At 39.6% G+C, this 25,699-nt stretch overlaps 1 protein-coding gene across 2 annotated transcripts in view; it reads left to right on the forward strand.

Moving 5' to 3' along the window:
- Positions 1-25,699, forward strand: part of LOC121888957 (collagen alpha-1(XXV) chain) — a 146,046-nt gene that overhangs the window by 102,508 nt on the left and 17,839 nt on the right. For both annotated transcript variants that reach the window (XM_042400592.1, XM_042400591.1), the window contains exons 7-15: positions 5,062-5,133; positions 5,783-5,899; positions 7,070-7,105; positions 13,513-13,539; positions 15,217-15,261; positions 17,307-17,351; positions 18,018-18,044; positions 20,837-20,881; positions 25,580-25,612. In XM_042400592.1, coding sequence (XP_042256526.1) covers positions 5,062-5,133; positions 5,783-5,899; positions 7,070-7,105; positions 13,513-13,539; positions 15,217-15,261; positions 17,307-17,351; positions 18,018-18,044; positions 20,837-20,881; positions 25,580-25,612 — 447 coding nt within the window. The remainder of the gene's footprint in view (positions 1-5,061; positions 5,134-5,782; positions 5,900-7,069; positions 7,106-13,512; positions 13,540-15,216; positions 15,262-17,306; positions 17,352-18,017; positions 18,045-20,836; positions 20,882-25,579; positions 25,613-25,699) is intronic.

A 25,699-nucleotide genomic window follows, 5' to 3' on the forward strand; every position in this document is an offset into this window, starting at 1 on the left:
TTAAATGATTTTTACTTTGCAAATAGCAGTGTGACTGACTGACAGATTTGTAACAGGGACTAGCCAAGTCCTATTTGTCTTACAGGGTCAATAAATAAACTGTCCACTTCAAGATACCATTTTGTTAACTTCCAATTACAGCAAAATGTCCCCTAACAGGTACAAATTAACACACAGTCACAGTCACATATGAAGGACTACAGGGGCATGAAAGCAGTCTAGGTCACCACCAAATCATATTAGCTCCCCAGAATAGCATATTGACTTTGCACATTAGATTAGTAGGTAAATGTAGTGGAACAGTATTTAAAAGATTTCCTTAATAAATGAAGACAGAACAAGACAAGTGCTGCCTGACCTTGACTCTATCTGGCTGGAAATGAAGCTCATTTCATGGCCGGTATTGACTGTGTGCAGAGTCAATTAAACCCATATGGAGGTACATGTAAACAACAGAGCATGTCAAGAATATGTCCTCTACTCGTTGCAGTCTGCCAAATTAAATCAAAACCAAGCAGATTTTGATTTCAAGCTAGAATCAGTGTACTCATTTGAATGACGGATTATTTGTGTTTGCATGTAAATGCAATATGTGTGTGTCTTTTAGGGTTGTGTCAAGAGGTCAAATCAAAACCTCTCAGCCTCTATGGCCAAAGACAGTGTGAGAATTGTCACATGGCTGGCAGAATTTCTTTGGCCACTTCCTCTGCCTGTTCCCCACATGTCAGGGTCAGCCATTTGTCGGCCCTAAAGGTCAAAGGCCGCATCCAAACATCAAAGGTTAACCAAGCAACAAATAATAAATTGGCCAGTTTTGACAAACAAATGTGTGGCTGCTGGTCGAGCTCCACTGGTGGGATGTAATTAACAGCAGTTACTGGCTATAAGTATTACCAAGGAAGGTGTGTGGTCTTTTTGAGGGATGACACTAGCTACAGCTGTCAAGCAAAGGCTGGGAGAATTCCTGGGTGGCAGTTTAGTTAGAGGAAAAATTCCTGAGATTTAACAAAAAAAATCTGCCCTCGTTTGTCCAGTGCTTTACTTTTCACATCTTGGGTTCTGACCAATTTGCAATCTTCTTCCAAAGTAAAGAGGCTGTGATTATGTAGTTTCCAGGATTTCACTTTTCAGTCGTGAACAAAGAAGTGTTTTACCGTCTGCTGTTTGCACATGAAATCAGGAGCCTTAAAATGAACTTCACTTGAGATAAATTTGATGTATTATATCGATGCCAAATCTGAGGCTTCAAATGAATGTATTATTCCTCTCTTAAATGTATTAAAGCCATCTGTGCACAGAGTTGGTAATCCACTCCACATATAGATATTCAGAAAAATGCCACAGCCTGTAGTTGCTTGGGATGTTTTATGTGTTTGGTGTGGTTGAGGAGATGCTGGTTCTGGCCAGTGTCCTATGACGGCTGTTGCTGATTGTCCTCATATCTGGCTTTTTGTTTACTACAGTACAGTTGCAGTCATCTCGCTGCAGGCACATACACAGCAATAGAGCTCCCCACCAAATAACCAACATCCGTTTTGGAAGAGAAAAGCAAAACAAAAGCAATCTGTAAATGGTTAGGATTCTCTGTCAACCGCCATGTCATTATCATTCTCACACATAGACATCAGCAGAGAGGCAGCGCAGAGTAAGCACTAACCCACACCTAAGATTTCTCCTCTTTCTCTCATGTCCCACAGACAAACTAATGTACTGGCTTTGGTCAGATAGTCTTTTTTTCCCCCCACATTTCAAACATACGTTGGGCGGTGAGGTTGACAACCTGGCCGCAGCTTTTCTCCAGTGTCTCCCCTGACATATGTATCAAAATGATCATAAAAGCAAACAGGCTACAACCTAGAAAGCAGTGCCAGCCTGCACATGCGCCACTTTACATTTCCATGCCCAAACTCTTTGTATCATCCATTCCCCCCTGACCATAATCCAGTACTTGTTTTACTTTTCTGTCTTCAATATGTTTGAGGTTGTAAATAACTTGAGAAATATTTGCGCTTCAAACCCAGTCACACACAGCATGGCTATTGTCTGCAGTGTACAGTAAGAGTATCCATCGCTCTGTTCTGCTGCAGGGCTGAATTAAATCAGCCTGCCTTGAAAGCCATATTCTTAATGAGCCATGCTTTTTGAATTATCTTTGAAAAACCAGAGGGATGGCACTAAAGCCATGTTTGGATAGGCCAGATTTTATCTTAAGTTTAAATATAAGAAAAGATCAATCTCTTACAGGGCATGTTTATGCCTGTGTGCCAGTCTTTGAGAAATACTTCACTCAGGTTGGTTATTTATGGTGGCGCCAAACCTGCAGTCTAAAGGGCGAAACCATCAGTCTAACGATAAACAAGAGAATATACATATTCTCTCTCTCTTTTTTTTAACTATTGAATGAGTTGGTTAAAAACAAACTCTGGATGACTTTTTTATGTTACCTGCCTGACTAATTAAAAAAAAACAAAAAACCCCCAAAAACAAACAAAAAACAAACAAACAAGGGATCTGCACTTGATGGCTTTATACATAATGTTGTGCTAAAAGGCTAAGGCTGAATCTGCATGTCCCAGGCAAACAGTCATAATATAACTGTGTTTAGCTGCTTAGCTTACCTACTTGGTAATATTTTCAAATCATAAGTTTTCAATTTTAACATGATAAGAGTGGGTATTCAAGAAGCAGATGAATCAATGTGATGTAACTCCATCTCGGTTGGCATTAGAGCCAATAACGTTACCTTTCTTTTTTGTTTACCTTACCTGTAAACCTACAAATAAATGTGTTAATGATGTGCTCTTTGGCTTTGGCAGGAGGTTGGTTCAGTAGTAATCTACTTAGCCGGACATGCTAAAATTGCCGCTTACTATATGTTAAAGCAGATAAACACACTGTTTAATCAATTTCTTACACTTTAGCTCTTTGGTTTGGAGAGGCTTTGAAAAGAGACACCACCTTCCAAACTCTCTAAATGCCAAATATCGCTCTAACTACAACTCTATGCATGCTGCTTGGACATGTGGCGAAATCCAAAGCTTGAAAAGCCTGCTGTGCCCAGTCATGGTTGCTAAACTATGATTGGACAATCACTGTTCGGGGGAGGGGTTTAGTGAATGTTGAATCAATGTTTTAGTGGACATTTATGTGGCATTGTAACTGTAAAAGACTCGTCACAAATCAGAGACCTTCTTTAACGGGCATGCAATAAAATGTCTGGACAAAAGTATGGACAATATCCACAAAAAGAATGACTAATGATAGTGAAACTTAATGCAGTGCATTTAGTGAAACAAAACATTCAAAACTATGTTAAACTGAAGATATGTCAATGTTTCTGGATTCAGATTAAAGCTACTACCCAGCTATAAACCATAAGCCCGATGCTTTCTTCCTTTATTCAGTTTTCATGAGTGGATCACATCTGTCATGAAGACTGTTAACAAGGGAATTGGAAACCATTTGATTGAACTTCCAGTGAATATCTCAGTTCCTTTATGTTGCCCAAAACTCTGAACTATACTGCTTCTCCATTTACCAGCATGTTATAGCTCAAAGACTATTGTGTGATAATCATCTCAGCAAATGTTCTGTCTGTTTTATATGGGAGAAAAAAAGAGGAAATGGTTACTTAGCTATGATATTGTTGCATACTTTACACACAGTGGTTGCAGTGCCATTGCACACACAGTTTCATGGCGGAGAGTAAACTTGGACATTTATAAATGGGGAATTTTTAAAATAAAAAGTTGGTCTTGTTTAGGTCTGGATTTAAATGTCTTGCCCTTAAAACTTTTAAATGTCATGTTGGCTTTTGACCATATTAAGAAATTCTTTTCAATCCCACCCTCAAAACCCTCACAAACATGTTATTTTCACATACTATAAGGCTTGTTTCTCACACTGGTAAGAATAATTAGAAGTAGGATGCTTATCTTCTTCCTCTTTTAACTGTTTTTTTTTTCACCCAGTGTTTGAATGTCATCTGTGTGTTGTGCCATGTTCTGCTGTTTGTCCCTTTAGGGATTGCCTGGTCTCCCTACGCTGGCTGCTTTGCACAGCAATCAGATCCTGACTGTCAAGGTTTGTCGGTGGTGGTGTGGCCTAGCTGCTCAGTCCGACCCCTCCGCAGCACACACTGGGAGTAAATGAATCACTGTCAGGTCCTTTTTCTCAAATGCCGATGATGGAGAAGGCACAATCTAATTATCCCATCTAATTAATCACGGCCAGTCAAACCAGTTATCCTCTTCCCCCACTGCCATTACCAGTCTTTCACTCAAGAGATTTCTGTTCCGTGCTACATGCCAGGTCCCCCACTGAAAGCAAAGGTGGCCTTTTACAACCCAGTAATATGTAGCTGACTGGAACAGGAATCGGCATCCTGAAACCAAGACATGGTCTGGCTCTTGTCCATTGATGCTAAAATGAATGGAAGGAACTCTAAGAGGAATACTCGATGATGAACTAATGTGGCAAAATGTTTTTCTAAAACTCATGCCCATGGTTGACCACAAATCCTTCAATCCACCAATTTGGCCTTCAGGATTGTTTCAGAGATAGATGAAGTCACTTAATACCAATGGATACTAGCAGAATAATGCATGCATTGAAAGGAACAAGGTTAGAAATCAACCTCAACTCAGAAGGTCGACCACGCTGGTTTCAGTGTGTGCAGCTCCCGGGGTCTGAATTAGCAGCAGGCACGTTGATGATGATGACAGCACTTTCACAGAGGAGGAGAAATTCCCATTTTTCCGGGGACTGCGAGTCTGTTGTGGCGCCCTCGCACCCCTGAGGTGGTAATTATGGGCCCTGGCTCCAAAAAATAAGCCCAGACTTCCGAAGCAAACCACCTCCATGGTGGAAAAGTGTGGATTTCTCCCAAGTCTGTGAAGGCGCTGGACCGGGGTTCATGAACACAGGCCTTTCTAACAAAATCTGTTTCTTTTTGCATTTGCCTTCCTCCTTCTCCTCCTCCTCCTTCTTCTGGGACCTCATCCTTCTTCAACCTTCTCTCACCTCTGACCTTCGACCTCTTGACCTCACACACCTGCTCAGATGGTCTTCCCTAAGATCAATCATGGCTTTCTTTCCGCTGACCAGCAGCTCATAAAGCGGCGGCTCATTAAGGTAGTGGCTGTGTCCTCACTCTTCTGTCTGTCCTCCGTGCCAAGTCTCACCGAATCACTTCTCCCTGGCCATTCTGCAGTTTGCATGCAAGCCTTTAAGCAGACCTGTCATAAGTGCTCTTACACTTCTTCTGTTATTGTTAAGGAAAATATGGAAATGTCTTTCTTTAAACACGGTTATATTAAAGTAAAATGAATTACTGTCCTGGCACCACTTAAAGCACTTTTCCTGCAAGTTAGAGTATTCTCTTAGAATTTCTTATAACTGAGTATGATAATGGACCACAGACCTCAGTATGTTTTTTGCCCTGATTATTGTAGCTCTACACTGACAAATGTGACTTTTTTATGCAGAACTCATATTCATCTCATTAAGTGCAGTTGGGAATGCTTACATTTTAAGGGATTAATATTTGAGCTATAAATCAGATAAATTACAGCACAATCATCATTGTTGTATGCTAGCGTCAGCCATTAGATCCAAGATGCAAACTCTCCTCCATGTTATGAATGGAGGCAGCTCATAGCCACCCACGAGATCATTCCACTACTCTCTCTTCATTATCATTTTAACTACAGTGGCTCCAGTCTCAGTGGATCCAACAATATCACAGCATAATGATGTTGAAATGTGTTATTTTGCCACACAGGGAGATCAGGGACAAGCAGGACCACCCGGGCCTCCAGGGCCACCGGGCCCACCTGGCCCCCGGGGGCCTCCAGGGGACACAGGAAAGGATGGGCCCAGAGGTATACCTGGTCTGGCAGTGAGTATTGATTTTCACCTGAAATCTGGAGAACACTGATTACATTTTTTGCAGTCAATATGTTATTAATACAACATTGAATCAGCAAAATTCTCTGGAATTGTCCTTTAAAAATACTGTATTGTTTCCAGTAAGAGGAAAACGAGTTCAGCTGTTTTTGTACTCATATTGAATTTGACTTTGACTCAATGCCGGGAGGGTTTATTCCAATGAAAAGCTTTCTAATGAAGACTAGACAAGCTATGTTGCAGTTCATTGCCCTAATGTCTTTAGCTAAACATGAATATGCTCCCCAGAGTACACTTTACTCTATGGATTTACGTTTACTTGGTTGTTTTTCATTATAACGTAACCTTTTCCATGTCTTTAAGCCTGTCACTGGCATCACACATTTATGTGCTCTGCCTGTGAGGGAAAGAAGACACAGGCCTGTCAATTATGTTCCACCATAAAACCCTCCGAGAGCTCCAGCTGATCTTTATTGTCTTGGCAGAGTTCACAGTGGGAGTGCAAAAATATTAAGTGTTGTTTATGCGCATCTTTCCAAGTTTTTAATGATTATTGGTTTCAGTTCTTCCAGTTGCAGTTGCAATAGTTGTTGAGTTTTTCCAATAAATTAAACCTCTCTTTCTGTGGTGCTTTTTTTCTTTAATGATTTATTTCTTCTGCCATGAATCACTTAGGAATAGTCACAAAAATTGTACCGTAAATGTAACAAAGAGGCAAAAATGGAATAATGTCCAAGCACGACTTTGGCATTGAAATCTGGACGTGGCATATGTCTCTTTTCTACCCTGAGAAATGCAGGAACATCCACATCCAAGAGCCAGGTCTGAACCAAAAGCAGAGACTAGAACAAGGGTATTGGACAGAGACGTTGAAGGGTACAGGTGGCACAGCATGATAAATACCTCCAAGCCAACATGGTATATGAGCTGGACAATGCTGAGCTCCACTTGGCAACCTGGCTGCTATGCACCATAGTGGCTGTTAAACACTAAAAGAAAGGGGGAATTCAACCATAATGTGGAAAACAGTGTAATTTTTTGCCAGAAAATAGGACGTTACTCTAAATACTGTTTAGAATACTTTTAAAACACCATGCATGTTCTCAACTTTTCAAAAAAACCACTGCTCTTCTATTAACTGGCTGTTTTGTATTTCCTATAGGGTGACCCAGGGCAGGCTGGAGAAACAGGACCCATGGTAAGCACAAACCTTTACTTTTGGAATCACATTTTGATCATGATGAGCAGCTGAGCATATATATTAGTTAGCAGTTTAGCATCAAGGAATTGTTTGAAATGTAGGCTGTGTTGTTCAACATTTGGGGAAATTTGCTGGTTCACTTTCTGGCCAAAAGTTAACTAGCTGAATAGGACATTGATTAATGAACCAGCCAGAGAAGAAGACAGATTCCACTGTCATGTCTGTATGGTAAATAAGGAATCTACCAGCAGCAGCCAGTCAAAATTTCACTTTGTCCAATACTTTGGTTTATGACTAATGACCCACAAAACTAATGACATTCCCATTAGCTCAGCTGTACTTTGTGTTAGTAGCTAATCAGCAAATGTCAGCGTGATAACACACTAAAAGATGATGAACATTTCATCTCCTTGTCACTGAGAAGATGTTAGCATGCCGACATTAGCATTTAGCTTAAAGAACTGCTGTGAACAGCCTCACAGAGCCGACTGCATGGCCATAGACTCATAGTCTTGTTAAAAGTAGATTAAATTTCCGAGATACTCATAAGGTGGTTTATGGATACTACGGTGACTATTAATGGCACATTTTATGATACACTGCAAAAATGTTTTCACCCACAAAACCCCTTATACAGTAGGGATAAGCCGTTCCAGTTACCAGCAACTGGATACCGCTTGTGGTGTTCAGCAAATAAAGCATTTGATTAAGATTTCCTCATAAATGCTGTATCAAATTGGTCAAGCCAAATTCCAGAGAAAGCAAGGATGGAAAATGTGACATGTGAAAACACTTGGTGATGTCAGTTTTCACAAGTGCAGGGGAGGGTAAGTAAAGCTGACAGAGAAGGTGCTATCAAGGGCTTTCATCTCTTGATTTCCATCTCCTCGGACCTATGGTGTGGAAAAAGTTGGTGTACTGGAAAGAAACGGACAGAGAAAATAAAGGGTGGCGAGGCTTAAATAGACACATTAAGTAGAGACAGAGAGAGAGGGGTAGAAAGCTAAAGCTGCTTATCATTTTGAGATCACTTAACACGCTACATTTTGTTAAATTGACTCCCTCTTTCTGTTTTTATGTCGCTAAACTTCTCTGCTTTTGTTGGCTGTAAATATGTTTTATCCATTTATCACCTTTGTGCTCATAGCTGTGTAAGCAGCGCAGTTTTGTTTTGAAATTCAGTGTCATGAATGTCAAATTTGCAATAGATGGTCCCAGGTGTACTCCCATAAGTCTCCAGTGCTTACACAACCACTCATGGCAGTGGCTGGAGTGTTTTCTCCAGAAGATGAATGGTGAATCACATTCAAAATGAGCTGAGAGGCCAGGCACAGAGCTTTGAGTAAAAAATATGCATTGCTCACTGTAATTCTTGAAATAAGGCATACTATTTCACGAGTATACACACAGCATGACACTAATGTACTTTTAACAAGGAATAATGTCATCATTTGGAAATCAATCCCCTACCGTAAAGCAGCTTGAGATGAGCATGTCCTGGAGGTTGTAAAAAGATGTGACATGGCCGCTCAAACACAGTCCAAACCAGTGTGCAGGTTTGTCAGGTGGCTTGAGTTTCAGATAGCTTCTGTTTCATCCAGCCAACAGCGGTTTGTTTGCTCCTCCGTGGAGAAAAACATTGTAATGATAAGATAATGGAGTAGAGAGAAAAGTTTCTGTAAATGATCATTTTGGTTGTTGAGCCTCTAGAGAGGGAATAAAACAAAACTTCTCTATCCAGACACACAATGCCAGTCCACATCCTTGATTGTCCTTTGAAAATCAATATTAATTGGATGTGCATAAGCAACTAGACTGATAGACTCCACTTTGTGCAGCAAGCTGAAAGGATAATCTTTGATTGGCACTTTTAGATCTCCACAAGTGAGCTCAAGGTAGGGATTTTGAGGTTGACCCTTAACCAACTTTTACTTCTTTTATGGTACTCTAGGAGCTAGCGCCCACTTGACACAGCTCAGCGTTTTTGATGTAGATGCTATTGTTAAAGAGGCAAGAGTAGATTCCACAGTTTTCCAGCAGCCTTCAAGGACATATGGAGCTGGTTAGAAGGATTAAGCGCTTGTGGAACAACGGGGAGGAGGGGGGAGGTGGGAAGAAGAAGAAAAAGGAAATATTTTCAGGACTCAATTCAAAATCATCAGTGCCATAAGGTCTCTCTGGGGTAAATTAAGGGGGTCTCTTCAGCTCTCTAAAGGTGGCTTGGAGCCTTGCACACAGTTTTCATTTAGGACTTGATTTTGCTTCAAAAAGACTAAATATGGAAAACCAGTGGTGTATTGTTTGCGGTGTTCCACCGGTAAGTGAAAAAATGTCCTCATCTGCTTTTTGGTGTTATTTCCAATTATGCTGCAAAAGTTCACGGCTCCCCTTTAACGTTCTGTTCATTCCAAAACTACCCACAATGCACTAGTGACTCACCTTTGACATTTAAAAAAAATGCACAACATGCATGCATGTAGGAAACCAATTTTCTTTATATGCTTGTGTAATGAGGACATACCTGTATAGTATTTTGATGTTGTTAAGTTTCCTTTTAATGTGAGGCCAAACATGAGGAGCAAAGATGTGAGTAAATGGCTCAGGCCGTGCTCGGTGGACCCAAACAATGTTGTGGCAAATGTTGACATAAATAACGGAGAGCATTTTTTGTGTGGAACAATTCTGTTTGTTCTTACAGGAAATTCAAGCTTTTGTTTTTTTTTTGTTTTTTTTACAATCTGAGTCTTTTTGTTCTTTATATTTACCCAGTATACATATAGGCAGGACCATTGCAAGGACTCTAGAAATACTGAGTCATGAAGTTTTGTTTACGGTAGCTGCCTAGGGATCACTGATGGAAGTTAGCAAGTAGCTAAATCTGGTACAAAACATCTCTTCTTTTCTCTTGTCTGGAATGAATGAATGGTCCTGTCAAAAATTTTAAATGTAAATTTAAGTTACAATTCCCCCAGAATAAACACCTTTTTGAATCTAGCATTTACAAAAATCCCAAAACTTCAGTTTTATTTATTAACTGTTCAATTAATTAAGTCTCTTTATTATGGTGTACATGTTTTAAAGCCTTCTCCACACTCCACCACTAGATATGTAATTGGAGGAGATTGGAGGAGACTGAATCCCTTTTATTTTAATTAACTTTTTTGCCTAGATAGTCCAAATATAAGATATAATTAAAAAATATCACCTAGACTTTAAAACCCCAAATTTTCTCTAATTATACAATGTAAACTCTGTTTACATTGCATAATAATAAATCATTAAATATCATTAAACCACCTAGGTTCACAGAGACCTCAATGTTGGCAACAGTCCCGCCAATAGACTAGTATAATATGATACTCACCACTGTAACTAGAAAAGGACAGAAGCAATCCACTGGAAAATGGAGTCCAATGAGAACCAAGGAAATATTAGCTTCAAATGCCCTTTAAAAATTCTAATCCAATTGCAGATACCGTATTTGAAACTTGCAATAGCCTAATTCATTCTTTGGCCACTTTGGGGCATCACCTGTTAAGCTGAAATGGCGAACTTGTTAGCATGTTGCCTATTTACACATCCAGCGGATGCAGAGCAACATTAGTATTTGTTTGGAGTCATGTTTCTGGCCAAATTATAATATTCACTCTCCTTTTGGCTCGGTTTTAGTCTCTACCAACTCCTGAGGAAAATATCTGACTCTTTAGCTGCTAAATGCTCAACTACTGTATGTTTTCCTGCCAGCCACTAACTTTGTTAATTATTGTTGTCAGCTAAGAAGTGCACAATGAGTGTTTAGAGCTTTTTACAGCTGCCTGCTACATCTGAGAACAACACAATGAGACTGAACCAAAACAGTAAAGTTGTGGGCCGGAAAACCAAAATAATGAGCTGAAAGATGCTAGAAAGCCCTGTAGAGATGATGGGAACCGCAGAATCTGGAGATAATTCTTTGTTGGTTTGTCACTATAAACAGTCATGTAATCCATTGTTAACAAAAATATTGATAATGGCCACTTTAATGTACAAATTAAGGTGAAGATTAAAATTAATTAACACAATAATCTATTGCATTCCATTTTGTATCCATTTTTTGCAAGCTTTTTACAATTGTGCAGTAGCAATAGCATTATAGCTACTGCGATTGAAAGGTCTTTCAGAATGAAAAGTCATGTGCACAGTTTAAATAAAGCACACATGTCCACAATCTCTACAATTATGGTGGTGAGCACAGTGTTATGCTAACCTATGACTACATTGGCCAAACTTAAGACAATAAGACCTGGGTTTTCAAAACAGTAATGTTCCTTTAAGGCTAAAATCACTCAATTTAACCTAAATAACAGCATTATTTTGCAAAGATCTCATGACTGACACAGAAACTTTGAACAAAAGCTCTTAATCTGCACTCCAAAGCTCTAACATGTAGCTTTTCAGCGCTTTGATCAGCCCAAATATTTTTCCTGTAGATGCGAGAAATACAGACTTGGGAAGTTCAAGTGCTGACTGCGTGTGGGAATTGACCAGTCAATTGCCTCATTGTCATTTCCAAGTCATGAATGAAAGTACAAAACATTCAGCGCTTTGTGCTTTGCACTCCACTTCAACAGGTGTCAATAAAGCACATTTGAGGATTCCTTGCCTTCATGAATGTTAAATGAGGCAGCTAAGGTGTATGATGCTGAGCATGTGCTATCATGATTAATACTGTTGGTTGAAATAATTATCCTTTTTCATAAAGATGTTTGGCTTATTCTCTAACTTTATTTTTCTGCCAATGTCAGGGCCCAAAAATGAGAACAAAACACCAAGACTTCCACAAGGGCTCTTGACTTTATAAAAAAAAAAAAAATCTCCTTTCAGCCAGTAGCTCCTGAGTGCTCTCAGATGTAGCCAAGCTAATTAGCGCTCAGGCGAGTGGCACATGCTCTCACATACCTATTGGGTCATAAACATGTTTACCAAACCCAACTGAAGATAGCTAACAAAGGCTTTTAAAGGCAAGCAGAGGAAAACCTTCTTCTTGGTTGGTTGGTGTAATGAAAGTTGTTCATTGAGGTTTTTGTCATAAGCGTAGATGGAATGCACTATAAATGTGCTGCAACTGTGTGGGCCGTTTCTGTAAATGTGAGAACTTGTTGCTGCCCGGATTTTAACAGGCTAATTTGGTAAAAATGGGAATTAAGAGTGGGAAAGTTTTGAGCTTCGGTTACTTGGTGATCAGCTTGTTTCATCAACAGAAACTAAACAAGGAAAGATGGAACAAGCGGTTTATTCTCAGAAAATTGGTCCTTTATTATTGTCCTTTTAGCTAAGCCAAGCATCCATCGGTGCGTTGGCCACAAGTCATAAGTTGGCAACCACCAGGCTGCACTTCTTCTTTACAAAAATTTGCACTGACAGTCAAACTTTTCAACCTGAATGTGTCATTGGCTACTTATGAATACAGATTCACAAAACTTTCACACTCATCAGGGGACCAAATCTTTGGTTTTTCCAATTATACTGCATCAACAAGAATAAAACTAGCAAGGTTGTTGTTTTGGAGGGCTTGTAGGGCATAAGGTCTGTCTGGCCTTGACCCAACTGAAGGTGATGAGCCAAATGGCACAATTTACCGTAGACTCTGAGCCGAGGGTGAGAAAAATGTTGGCCAACAAGAAGTGTCATAACAGCCAACCGTAAAGGTGTTGATGAACTGCTGTGGTACTGCAATAGTTCAGAGTCTTGTGTAGCCAACATGGAAAGAACTAACTTTCAGCTTGGTTTCTCATTTTAGTCATAAAGAAGTCCTGCTGTTTAGGCAGATTCTGGTGGAGGACGTTGGCCCTCAGTTTCACTGTGGTAAACAGCAGGTTGAAAATACAAACTGTCCTCCCAGACACATCTATCACTGATTTCAATCTCACTTACAGAATGTGGCGCCTTTCTTGCCCTAACTTATTACTTTTGCAAGGCTTTCCAACAATTGGCCCATTTAGGTAATGAACCTCTCTGTGTGTTGGACTGTAGATATCGAATGTAGAACAGCCAAACAAGACAGTTTTTACAGTCACTAAAACGATTACAGAAACAGATCAACATAAAAGATAAAACCATAGAAGTTTTTATTCATGATCTCATTAGCGATTAATATTTATGGTGGAGCTCAATGAAAAGAAGACACAGGGTGAGTTTGTTTTAATTTTTCGTCAATGGAATAAAACAAGGGACTGACTGTGATTTTGTTCTGGCTGAAGGGTGTGTTCTCACTGTATGAAATCCTACACAAGCCTTGCCAGTCTTTCTACTGTGACTGTGTTGGCTGTGTGAAATCATATTATTTCATCTGACATGAACTCTTTTTGTTTCTCTCTCTCTCTCTTCCACTCACACACTCTTTCTGTCTCTCTTCCCATTTATAGGGACCTGAGGGGCCACAGGGGCTAAAAGTAAGTTTCAGAGAATCATTTCTTGTTTCACTGGTATTTCTAACTTTTCTTTTAAATTAAAAGAAATGAGATTGTCTGAGTGAGTTATCTACTGAGTAATATCAAAAATACACCTCATACTGAAAAGGTGTTTTCTATATTATCTCTGTTATAATGCTTAGTTTTGTTTTGATATAAACCAAACCATTAGCATTAGAATAATGTTTTGGATGTGATAGTAACTGTACAAAAATGACTGTTAAAAAAAAACAAAGACTACAAAATTAAACACCAAAGGGTGTTGAATATATTTACCTGGAGATTACAGATACAGGGGCAGAGACAGGGTAAGTAAATAGATAAGAAGAGAGCTCAGGCTCTAACAACATGAGGGGGGAAAGAAAAAAGAGTGACAGAGTAGGAGACAGACAGAGAACAGAGAATCTGGAGCTACACTGCTGCGATATAGACTGCGGGTCCCCGGCGGCGCTGATGTGAAGAACAGATGTAAGCCATATCCAGCCATCAGGTAGCTGCCAGTGTTTGTTCAGTGTAACCCAATCAGACACTTCCTGTCTACGCTGTCATCTGTCGGGAGGGGTCAATGATGACACACCGCCGTGTTAATGACTCAAAAGCCAGGCCCCGAGGCTACTCAATTAGATCTGCTGCTGGTGTAGCGCTGTGTTTAGCAGAGGGGGCACGTCAACAGTTATTTCGGTTTCATCACCTTGGTGATTGATTTGGTGTCATTACATGATATGAAGTAGAGTGTGAATCATGGTGTATATTTGCACTGATCTAAGTTGGAACAATACATTTTATGAAACTTCCCACCCGAGTAAAGTTCACTGTCTGTTCTCCCCTGCATTCCAAATTATGTTTTGCTGCTGAAATAAGACCCACAGTTATGAAAAATATAATTTGTTTAAGTCTGTATACTGTTATTTTTACCCAACTCTAACTTGATATGATTTACAAAGACTATATCTACAACTGTGACCATGATAACAGTAAATTTCATTATTAAGGGGCACAAATAGCCAACATAAGCAAACCACTATGCAAGAGAGTGAGAGTCTATTAAAACATGTTTGTACATCCTCAGTATAAATTGTTGTCTTTAAGTAAGTTAAAGCAGTACCTGCAAACATAAAAACTATAGTATACAGGCTTTTTCAAACTCTCTTAGGTTGAAACTCAACGGAATTATTCTCAACACCCAGTCTTGCCATCTGCCTACAGTATGTCATCAATAACTTTTCAGATTTTAAAATATGACATGCAGTATTTATTCTGGCGGGGTTTTTGTGAGATCAGCACACACGTGTACGTGCAGAAGAGGGGATGGGAACAATAGACAGGCCTGTTCAGGAGCGCGTCTGCAGGCTGTTTAATCCCACATCTGTTTGTGTCTGATGTGTTGACCTTTGATGGTAGTTTTGTTAAGTTTTTGTATCTTTCTCTTTCTTTGGCTTGTTGAGTCTACTCAACGATGGATTGGGCCTTGCACAGGCAGATAGAAAGACAAAGTTCATTGTCATGTGCTGAGTTAGTCCTTTAGAGAAATATTGACTCTTTTGAATGGTAATTATTTCTATATGGAAATCCATGACACTCCAGTGTCCAATGCTTTCTGCAATGCAAATGAAGTGTGTTATATAATCAGACCTAAAAGCTTTTGCATTTATTTCCCAGGGTTCACTTGGGCCTCCTGGTATCCCAGGTATCGATGGACTGAAGGTGAGCTCACACATATAAAAAGGTTCAAACAATACAGTTGATGATTTCTACACCTTTTTTAGCTGTTCATGAGTTGTTAGACTGATTAGTTAGATTGTCCCTAATAACAAATCATTTTGTCTTATTTAGTTGGATTTTTTTTCTAAGAAAAAAAGTGACAAATCCAGATAATAATTTTATAATAAATGAAACAAGATGATTTGCAAGTGAGACAAGTCATGTCATATTATTGAAAAGAGAGTCTGAGACTAAGTTATAGCTATATTCTTCATATTGTAATTTGATTTATTCATAACACTAAATGAGAAGCCCGTCTAAAATCAAAGTACTACCTCCATCACAACTTCCACCCACACCTGAAAGTATTTTATCCTCAAAAGACTCACTTTAACATACTTACAGTTTTCATTAGTCTTTTTTGGCTATGTGTTGCACTTCATATTAGAAATGTTCTGCCATGCATTCTGACAATTTCAAACCGCCATCCTATTTAGGAGAAATCCTTTGGGCTGCATCCTCGAGCCTTAACCGCAAATTACTGTTTCGAGCTGCCTGCGAATCTGCTCACACTCTCAATTCATCTCTGCATTTCATTCTCAAGTCGAATAAAGAAGACACAGTGCAGGTGTGTCACAATGAGGAAAAATGGAAAAGCATATTTGTTCCAGAGCGAACGATGGTATAAGTGACGAGAGCGAATGGGGAGATGATTTGAGAGGCGCCATCTTTTTAATCTCAAGCATACATTTGTAAATATATGAGAGGAGAGGCACGCATGGCTGTAATAAGAACCAGAGTAAAGAAGTTTCATCTTGGAGTGAAAGCCATACTGACTGTGGAGACAGCAAAAGCTGAAGACCTAATTCCATACTTGTGTAAGGAGTGGGGTTTGCCAGCACCCATGAAATAGAACCCCAACGCTGTGCAATGCAGTTATAAAACTGAATCCGTTATGGTATGTAAGTGTCACTCATGCAGAAAGTTGAACTCCAAAGCAGTTAAAGCTCTTCTACCAGCAGTGGCAGGTTGACTGGCAGACATCTTATTGATCTGAAATAGATATCCACTAAAGGGGGATGATCACTAATGCAAACCTTATCAGCCCCAGTTTAAAAGTTTTTAATCAGACTCCATCATCATTATGGCAATATATCATCATCATTATGTCAATGGCTCCCATATGTGGGCTGATAGATGATACAAGATTCCAGCATTCATAACGTAGGAGGGGATACACCCTATACTGGGAGCATACACATTGATATTCCCACAATGCTTCATGCAGAGTCATGAAGCATCAAAGACTCAAAAATTATATCAATTAGAAAGCAGAAGGAAAAATATACAATATATACAGTAAGCCAGTATTAATCACAACATAGGCAGTATTGGGCAGCACATTGACACGTAGTTTTATCCAACAGTTTGCTTTATTTTCCATCCTGGCTACATTAATCAGCGTCATCCGGTCAAAGTTGTCTGTCTGAGTTGAGGAATAGCTGCTACTCTTCTAAAAAGCCTAATGATGCGGTAGCTTTGCAAAGGTTGGGAGGTTAATTGTTTCTGGCAACAGACGGACTGAAGTTGGTTTCTGGGTTAGAGCCGCAGAGAGAAGGGATGCTGGCATTCATCAGATGGACTTGGCTTTCTTCCTTTACTCATGTAAAGAACCAAACCAGAGATAATTAAACTTTTAATCAGCTTGTTTATCCTCTCTTCTTTCAGACTTAGTTTGCGGTTTTAACATTTTACACTGTTAAACTTTTTGGAATTTTATTTTTGACATTACAGTAACATGTGCAGAATCATTTCAAGCCCATTCCTTGCAGTATAGTAAAATACACTATCTATCCTATCTACCGCTCTGTTATCAGCCATCCTGCAAATGCATAACACCTGCGCGACACAAACTTAACCTCCGTTAAGGTTAAAGGTTATCTATAAACTGGGAAAAAAAGTTTTTTTTTAATCTCCTGACCTTTAGTTCACATTGCTGAAACAGCCCACTGAGTGCAGCCACTGTGTGTATGTTATGCTGTCCATAGGGGGATGTTGGCATCCCAGGATTGGACGGTGTCCCTGGAGCCAAGGTCTGGTGCACACATATTCTGTGTGCTCTTATTCTTACAAATTCATGGTGTCCATATTTTTATTTTTTATTTCGTCAAGTCATTTATAATTCTTCTCTTCGTTTTCAAATTTAAGGCAACTTTTGCCATTTTTTTCATCACACTTTTTGACCTTTTGGGACCATTTTTCATTTCATTATTTTTTAAATACATTTTTTGCATTGATTTTTGGAAAAAGAACCAATATCAATTAATTTATGTTCTTTGGGTAATTGCTTTCACAAGAAAAAATATGTTCTGCATATGCCAAAATATTAATAAGCACATGTCACCCTCAACGCAGTCATCCATGTGTTTAATTAAATGTGATGGTAACATATACACACGAGTTTTCATTAACTAACTTTGCAGTGTAACTGTGGAAAACTATGATTAGAATTGGCATTATTACCTGTTAATATTGACACATTTTGTAATGACTGTGCAAGTTGTAAAATACCTCAAAAAGCTGACACTTGAGGGTCTGTCTGGGGAAAAAGCAGCCATAACATGAGAGAATTTCCATAATCTAACATGAATTTAACCTCAGATACCATCTAAAGCTTAGTGGCTGCAATAATTCCCCAACTGAACCCAACTCCCTCTGAGGTTTTTCTGTCTTTAATGTTCTGCTTTCTTTCCCAACAGGGTGAAATGGGAGAGCGAGGTGAAAAGGTAAAGTGCTAATTCAGATCCCCAAACATTATTGCTCACATCAGCCTGAGACCCAGCCATGTGTTGGAACAGCCGTCATTATAAAATGACAGCAGCTATGCACTTTACTTCTCACGGCTCCAGCTTGTTTTTTTCAGTGGTGCTCCCCTCTGAGATTTGGCCATCAGTGAGTCAGTGATTCAGTGAGTCACAAAACTGAACCCAATTTCTCCAACTCGAGCCTTGGAGGAGACCAGAAAACTTGAACCCACACAATAGCCTCTGTGAAGAAAAGCAGCCTTATTCTGTCCTTCCTCTAATTCCAATGGTGCCCTTACTTGCTGGGAGGTGTGAACGCTGACAGTGCTGGGAGCGAGGCAGCCCGGGGAGGGAGGTGATGACTCAGTATGCCTCATCGACCACAGAACTGGGCTTCAGGCAGTTGTTCACAGTTGTTGTTCCAAGTTTTCATCAAATCAGAGATTTATTCCCCATCATTAACACACCTGATTCACTGTGATAATGAGGCTGTGCGGTCACAATCTCCTAGCAACCACCGCAGATCGCGCTATGGGTGTCCTGTGGAGAGTTAGCAGGCTGAAAATAATGGTTCAATATACAGTTATAGAAACTGCATCTAGTGGAGATTGATGTGAGGTTAGCTCCCCACAGAGAGTTGTAAATATAACTAAAATGGTCTGACAAGGTAGATTGATTTCCACAGTCAAAGTCGGTGTGAAGCTGTCTTGTCTCTTAGCTTATCCACTCTGCTTTTGTTCTATAATTTTGACTTTAAGGCAGAGTTTCCCAACCTTTTTTAGCCAGCAAATGCTAAAGCAATGCAAAGCACAGATTGAACAAAATAAACAGTTTGTGTAGCAGTGTTTATTTTCTTATTTACAATCTTGTTAATCATCATAAGACCCCTCAGATTTATCCTGCAACCCCTTAGAGGGCCACAGCCCTCAGGTTTGGAATCACTGCTCAAAAGTACTACGAGTTTTCATTTTAAAAGGAGCCAGATCTGTTACATAAAGTGCTGTTTTTGACTTTATTAGTTAGCCTCATTGCTCTTAAGTTAGAAAACAACTGTGTTTTTTTTAATCCTGACTGCTGGTAGTAATGCTAGCTTCTAATAACAAATAAAAGAAAGGCATCTAAATTGATGAAGACTTGATGTCAAGCCCAACAACTGTTATAATCCTGCGAAGTGCTATAAACTTTATGATTCGCAACCTATAAGGCTATCATTCTCTTCATATAAAATCATCTGGATTTCTCAAATGTGAAATGATCAGGTCCCTGACAAAAACAACACAACTTTAATTTAATCTTAATGACTTCACTCCAAAGTAGCTACTATGAGACTTTAGTTTGAAAGGAGCCAGATCTGTTAACTACTGTTTTGGACTTTGTTACCTAACTAAAGAGCAAGGACACCACTCTTTTTTAAAAAAATCATTGGATTTGCTTTTTACCTTCAAATTAAGAACATACAAGGCTATCATGTTCTCAGTATAAAATCAATTTGATTTATCAGCAGTGCAGTGATACATATTCTGTCAAAAGCAGCAGTCTTTTTCATACTGATTGAATGGCAAGTCATGAATTAAGAAGTGACAGTTGTCAATGCCAGGGGTTTAGGACCTCCACAATGCCCCACTATAGAGCTTTTTCCCAATCTTTATTCAAGAATGTGGTCTTTCAATTTGAGAGCATGAGTTATTGATTTCACGTTCAGATTTTGTAATTCCTTCTCTCAAACCCCTGCCCTCACATTCAAATAGCCCCTGCCTGTGCTTAGATTTGCTCTGCTTCTTCTCAAACTTTATGCTTGCACTCAGATTTCCTACTCCAGCTTCAGCCTTTCTCCTTGCACTCAGGCATGTGCTATATGGCTACTTTTGCATGTAGCTTTTATAGTAAAAAGTACAGGTGCTGGTATATATATTAACTGTCTTTTTATTCCAAAAGTTAAGTAAGAAAGAAAGCAAGCGAAGTACATTTAATAATGGCCTGGAGGGCGGGAGTGGATGAATCCGGTTAAAGAGTAACCGCACGTACAGGACGCTGTGAAAAGTAAAGCAAACGCGCCCGCAAGGAGGCAGAGATCATTTCATTGGTCAAAACCACACCTGGCTTTCTATTGGTTGGGGGGATTTTGACAGGGTTGTTGCACAAAAAATCCGAGAGCAGAAATCTGAGAGTAGATGTTTCATTAACGCACAGAAGCAGCCTGAATGTGAGGAAAAGGGCAGAAGCTGGAACAGGGAATCTGTGCAAGCAACAATACATGAGTGTAAGCGCACAGTTTGAGCAGGAGCAGAACAAATCTAAGCACAAGCGGGGGCTGTTTGAGTGTGAGGACAGGGTATGAGGGAAAGAATTACAAAATCTGAACATGAAATCAATAAATCATGCTCCACAATTGAAAGACCACACTCTTGAATAAAGATAAGAAAAAAGCCCTGTACCCCACAGGGTGTGTTACGTCACCTGACGTCAGTCATATTTGAACCATGTGTGATGACTCAGTTAGTGACTAATGTGAATTTAACATGTACAGTAATGTTACTTCATCTTTGCTACGATGTTCTTGGCTTTTTCTTCAAACATCTATTATACTGTTTTACAAGGCGGTCAGAGAAAAAGCAGAACATTTGGCAAATGTCTACTGTGTGTTATGCCTGTTTGAGAAATCTGAAAATCCTGTTTAAGCTCTTTTTCTTTGGAGTTTAGATTCTCTGAACTGATACATTCTTGTGACCAAAAGACTGAATATGATTCTCTTTGTGTGATTTTTTTCATCACAGGGCGATATGGGTGAAGAAGGGCCGAAAGGTGATATGGGGGAGAAGGTATGTAAATTCCACTCTACCTTTCACTCTCTGTGTTTATGTGTTGGATCCAGCTCGGAGGAACAGCAGAGAGTCTGACTGTGGCCGGGAAGCATTAAAACAAAAGTTAATGTTAGCCATCTGAGTGGAGATCTGTGGAGAGCGGCAGCAGAAGTAGCTGAGGTCAAGTGCCATCAGCTGTAGTCAAAGCTACACAACAGCAATCATCCTGGCACTTGGTGCATCCTTTGTGCTTAATGTGGACTTAATTGCTGTGCTACGCTGACGTTACATTTTCTGGTTGGATGGCTCTTGCATTAATTTGGTACCATTTATCATCAAGACAGCTTGTCAAGTTTGGATCCATTTCTAACTAAAATGCAGAGTAGAGCTCTGCTGGACAGATTGCTCTGTGAAGTAATAGATTCATGTTTCTGTCCAAAAGCTTTTGTTTTCGGGAAACGTTTCTTTGTTTTGTATTAGTGCACTGACATCATGTCCAGAGGCAGATGATGCATCCTATCCAGAAGTTGTCACGCCGCCTTTGCTGTTATTATTTTGTCAAAGCAGCATTTATGAAACTACGAGTTGGGAGTGAAAATAGGTCACAGCCTTATTTGTATTGGTCGACCTTGCGACAAAATTGGAGCCTTCCATTTCAGAAAACAATTATGGATTGGAATAAACGCTTCTTTGAAAATGTTGATTCAGCTTCAAATAGGCCTGTACAAAAATGGCTCACGCTTCTGGGAAAAGATAAAGATTCTTCTCAAAGTTGCCAACAAATAGTAACACAATTGCTGAGAACAGACACAAAATACTGTTTTTTTTACCCACCGGATGCTTCTTTTTGCTAGAAATACTGAGTTTGGTATAAAAACAAAACATAACTGATAGACCAGCAGCGCAGTAGAAGCAGTGTACTCAAAATGTCACTGCCAATTTATTGCTGTTCGGCGGTGAGCAACTTTGATAACTTCTCACTTTATGGGTAATCTGGTTTTTTTTAAAAGACTGCCGAACACGGCTGCCAAGAAAGACACAATTCGAGGGAAACAGATGCAGGATATCATCTGTGGAAAATGAGTGAACAAAAAGGAAAGTGGAGGGCGATAAAACTTTGCAGCTCAAGCATTGCTTTGATCTGGTCTACCTTAGTGCAGTGAAAGTGAAAAAAAAATGATGGATTTTCGCTGCAGGAGTAAGAAAAAAAAAAGGAAAAAATGGAATTGAGTGTCATGAGAATTCAGACTTCTGTAGCCAGTCACCTGCCATTCGTTCTTCAAGAGCGTACTCATTTATTTTGCAGTAAAAACATACAGAAGGTGCTGTAAAGAGCTGGGAACAGAGAGGATTTTTTCATTAGTATGGATAGGATTACCTCATTTTCAGTGAAAAGATCTAAAAGTGACTTTTTGAACATATGGCAGGAATAATTGCTTTTCAATCAAGGTATAACTAGATTTGGCATCCAGAGGAGTTTAACATATGTCAGACACCCAAAGGAATGATTGATTTTTCAGTGCATGTGAAGAAAATGTCCCATACGCGTTCAAACACATGCACGTATAGACTATTAGAAGAGAAATCAGCTTGTTATTCTCCTGTCATCATGTGGACAACAGAGTTTTTGTGTCTAATCAGTTGCCTCTTCTCTGATATTTTGCTTCGCTGGGTAGAAGAGGAAACCAGAGCATAGAGGACAGATGAGGGGGAGGGCATCTTGTAGTCTTCCATGCTGAGGATGCCAAAGTTAACAAAACACAGCACGCACTACGGGGGAAAATGTGGTAACACGGGGTGAGAGGTGAGGCAGTGAAAGCTTCAGTTTGGTGAGCAGGGAGACCTCAGGGAGCACACGAGGGACAGAGGAATGGCAGAGCAAGCAGTTGGACCGGACTTTGCTTGATACAAAGGGAGATTGTTTTGACGTCAGGGGATCTGCAGAGTGTGAAAGAGACTAAATGACAGGACAGATATACATGCATGCTCGTTTTTTGACACAAGTTTAAATGCACAAATGTAAATGTCTCTTTTTTCCTAAACACACAATCTGTTGCACTCTGGAACATGAAAAAAGTTAATTAACCGGAAGTTTTGTGGATTTATAATATACAACACATTTATGTAACATATTACCAGCTGTGTTGCTTTCATAAGCCATCATAAAATCAAAAGAGTAATGTTTCCAGCTGTCTCTGTGTGTCCATCTCTGGACTCACTAAAAACACAAATTAGCACAGTTTAAAGCTTTAGCTCTAAACCATTTACTTCTAATGTATTTAACAAGGTGTGAAATTAACTGTGACTCTTCTTGTTGAAAAGAGATAGGAAAATTCCTTCAGAAAAATAAATCTAAGTAAACTCTTGAATTAGTTTTTGGGAACTTCCAGGCTGTGAGCATTTGGCTCTGGTGCCAGTGTGGCACAGTGGTTGGTATAATTTTTGAGTCCCAAGATCCGGTCCAAGCTCTTGTGAACTGGCCGCGTTTCAGCTGTTGGCAGTGCCACTCTGCCCAGGGAGCCCAATCATAATCTGTGTTGCCTCACATACATCCCAACTCAGTGACTGAGTTTGAAATTCAGCCGAGGCCACTGAATTTGGTCATCTTTGCTAATGATCATAATGTTGAGTAACAGTCATGTTTTGAAGGCTTTGGCGGAATTTAATACTTCGATTTTTCACAACTCTGCTTCGGCTTCATTGCTCGCAGATTAATTCTCTCTATCTCAGGCGTTCTCACCAGGCAAACAGCTGGAAAATGGCCCGATTTACCAAGCATACATTATAAGATCTTCATGCTATTATCTTTAAATGCCAATATGCAGCGACAGCTCTGGGTGCACATAATGAAGTGGAGCTGTGGTGACAGCTCTCCATCCTGCTCTGCTTTGTGGTTTAATCACAGGCTGTAGCCTCAGCACGGTAATTGGCCCAATTGGGACATTTCAGCACTCTGTGCCACACCTCAACTCACCTCCCATCTCCCCCGCTTTTTCCATCTCATAGTACTTCATTTGGAATAGATTTAACTAGTGAGAACTCTCACTTGGTTCTTAAGCTTAGTGTCACTTGTGTTAGGTCTGTCATGACAGAAAATGTCACTGGGGTTTAGCACTTCAGCAGTAGCGTTAATTGCTTTTAAGGCAACCTCTGATACTTGTTTTCACAAAGGTCACAGTGGCTTTTAGGTTAGAAGTGTGCACACCATGCAGTAAATTTGTATTTTCTACAACATTAGCTCTTTATTGTATAATGCTGCTTGGGTTAATCATTTGAACAAAAGTTAACAGTGCTTGCATTGAGTCAATAGGTTGATTATGAGTTTAACAAGGTGACACTTTTTGTAGTTTCTTTTTTGTATCAGATGTAAGAATTAAATGCAGATGTGAGGCATTCTTGCACATCAATCCCTGCCAGAAAGCAACAGGTGTAAACCAGCGCTGACTTTGATGTTTGTTTTGTTGAAACAATTATTCAATCAAGACACAAAGAAGCCAGAGTATGGGGTTTAGTATAAAGTTTCCTGTTTTATTGTAATTCTTAGGTCAACCACAACATAACATCCGTGTTGTTTCTCACGTATTTGCCCAAAACATTTTTATTTCATGATGTTCAATCATGTAAAAGGCTTTCATTCATCTTCTATATCGTAATATGAGGAGGCTGTTTTTGTATTTAACTGTAAAACTCCATCCTCTCAGATCTTCTGAACCCGTAATGAAATCTGTAAAAACTTGTGAAAACGTCTATAAAAAAATTGGAATGATAAGTTTTAAGATAGGGGATAGAGGCACCCTTGAGTATGCAACAAAGCCCAGCTGTAAACAGTAACACATTTTATTGTCTGCAAAAAAAAAATGCCGCAATTAAACATGCCTTGTGTGCTATGCATCATAATGACTCCCATAAAAAGCTGAGGGCAAGAGGCATTCCTTCAGCAACTTCTGAGCGCGAGGCGTATGTGTAGTGAAACCACAGAGTCCACACCAGAGCTAAAGACCCAGTCTCCTTCTTCCCACTCCCTTTTCCCATCAACCGCCCATAATTACGCTTATTGGCCCCTTGTTTTATGTCTGTTTTTACTGTACACTGCAGTAGTAATGCAGTGCATAGGAAAGGCCTGGGTTCTGGACGTCTGGATGACTTCGCTGGAAAAATGTGATATAAGTAGCTCTGTCTCCTTTTAGTTCAATACACTACCTTAAGAGATGCAACAAAAAAAGGTTTAAATGGTTGCCGTTAGTACAGTATATCTAGCAAGCTCCTTACCTCCTATACTGTTGGATTTCTTCCTATATAGTGTTAGATTTCACCCATGTCATCACCAGTATGCAGCTGCGCTCTGACAGTGTAAAAACAATGAAATAATTCCCAGGACTGTAGTTATAAAAATGCTGTCTCAAACTTTTGTGAAAAGGTACATTCATTCTGAACACTGCCTAGAATAGCAGACAATCTTCTTTCTAATTGGATTTCCACCCAGTTTTTGTCCAAACAACTCAGTAAATGCAGCAGCCCTAACATTATGTTCTGCATTGTTCAATAAAAATGGACTTCTTTCATTTTTTTGTTGTAACTTTAATTACACAGTAATGATTGGTTTCTCATGTGACCTTACAGAAAGCACCATTGTGGGCTGTAATAACCTTTGTCATTGTTGGATTGTTTTCTTTGTGGCACCTTTTTCATTTTTTTTTTTTTTGCCTTTTCTCTTAGGGAGATGCAGGCTCTTCTGCAGCAGGCATCAAGGTGAGAACTGAAGGTTTTTAATTTCTGTATCTTTATTATCATCAGGAACCAGGGCTGCCAACTCTCATGGAACTGACACTTTTCACA

Source organism: Thunnus maccoyii, chromosome 22 (genome assembly GCF_910596095.1).
Source record: "Thunnus maccoyii chromosome 22, fThuMac1.1, whole genome shotgun sequence".
Taxonomy (NCBI): Eukaryota; Metazoa; Chordata; class Actinopteri; order Scombriformes; family Scombridae; genus Thunnus; species Thunnus maccoyii.